Source organism: Gossypium raimondii, chromosome 2, assembly GCF_025698545.1.
Source record: "Gossypium raimondii isolate GPD5lz chromosome 2, ASM2569854v1, whole genome shotgun sequence".
NCBI lineage: Eukaryota > Viridiplantae > Streptophyta > Magnoliopsida > Malvales > Malvaceae > Gossypium > Gossypium raimondii.
Window position 1 is genome coordinate 44,994,184 of NC_068566.1, and position 1,111 is coordinate 44,995,294.

At 34.7% G+C, this 1,111-nt stretch overlaps 1 protein-coding gene across 1 annotated transcript; it reads right to left on the reverse strand.

Annotated features, from left to right (window-relative positions):
- Positions 1-243: 243 nt before the first annotated feature.
- On the reverse strand, positions 244-828 carry LOC105789898 (uncharacterized). Its single transcript, XM_012617204.2, has one exon. The coding sequence runs from the start codon at positions 613-615 to the stop codon at positions 412-414; it is 204 nt and encodes a 67-aa protein (XP_012472658.1). The 5' UTR covers positions 616-828; the 3' UTR covers positions 244-411.
- Between the last annotated feature and the right edge of the window lie 283 nt (positions 829-1,111).

Here is a 1,111-nt window from a genome sequence, read left to right on the forward strand (position 1 = left end):
TAGTAATTTATTTTTCTTTTATCAAACTACCTATAGTTTCTCCCCGGCCCTTAAATAAGATGATAATGCGTTTCAGCGCATTTGAACTCAGGTCCTCCTATACGGGTAATAATATCGATGCCAATCGAGTTAAAGCTCAATCAGCAAATATATATTTATAGCAAGCTGACTTGACATTACATATCTAATATTCTGGAAATGAAAATAGAATCTGTTAGATGTTTGCTCATAAAAGACCAAAGAAAAGAAAAAGAAAATGTTGCATTTCTACAGGGAGAAGAGCATATACAGTTATCAGCAGCATCCATTGAAATGCTTTGAGTTTTTTTACATTGTCCTCAAAAAGGGGAAAAAAAAGTTTTATAAACATGAAAGAATTGAAGTCTGATCCAAAGAAAATAGCAAAAAAATCTAGTAATACAAGACCAAACGCCTGGCACATATGGTGCATGAATAATTTCTCTTGATCTTGAAGCAAATGGGCAAGAAACATAACCTCCATCGCCTCTCAACATCGACGGCCTCCACTTTGCCCCCACAGTGCGGACAAAACCCAGGAGCTTCCATTCTTCCCAAAACCCTCTCTTCTTTACCACACAACAATACCAAACACATTTTCTTTTGTTTATTCCCTTTGCACAAATAGGTTCCTTAAGCCTTTTTATCTGACCGAACCGACGGCTGAGAGATTCAATCCCGAGATACTGTTCTCAACTTTGAAGGTCAACAACGACGGCAGAAGAAATATAAATCAAAGAATGAAGTTGGTTATACGTAGGGTTTAGATTTCGGTGTGTTATGTTCCCAATCAATAATAATGCAATTTTATAATCCTTCCTCGTCTCTATAAACATATCAGATATATTTAACAATTTTTTTATAGAATCCTAGAATTATCTATAACCTTTCCCTAACTCATAACTAAGAGTATAATGCGTTTCAGTGCACTCGAACCCCTCCTATATTGAAGACTCATATTATTTGATAGAATGTGATAGTGAAATAAGCTATTTTATGTTTTAATATATATAGTCTGGTAGCTCTCATCTAAAATCGAGGTTAAATATTATGATACATCGAGGAAAATAAGAAAAATGTGGCAAATGCTTTG

Bases quoted from the DNA above. Each gene is read 5' to 3' on its own strand.
- LOC105789898 (XM_012617204.2), bottom strand. From the start codon at position 615: ATGTGTTTGGTATTGTTGTGTGGTAAAGAAGAGAGGGTTTTGGGAAGA.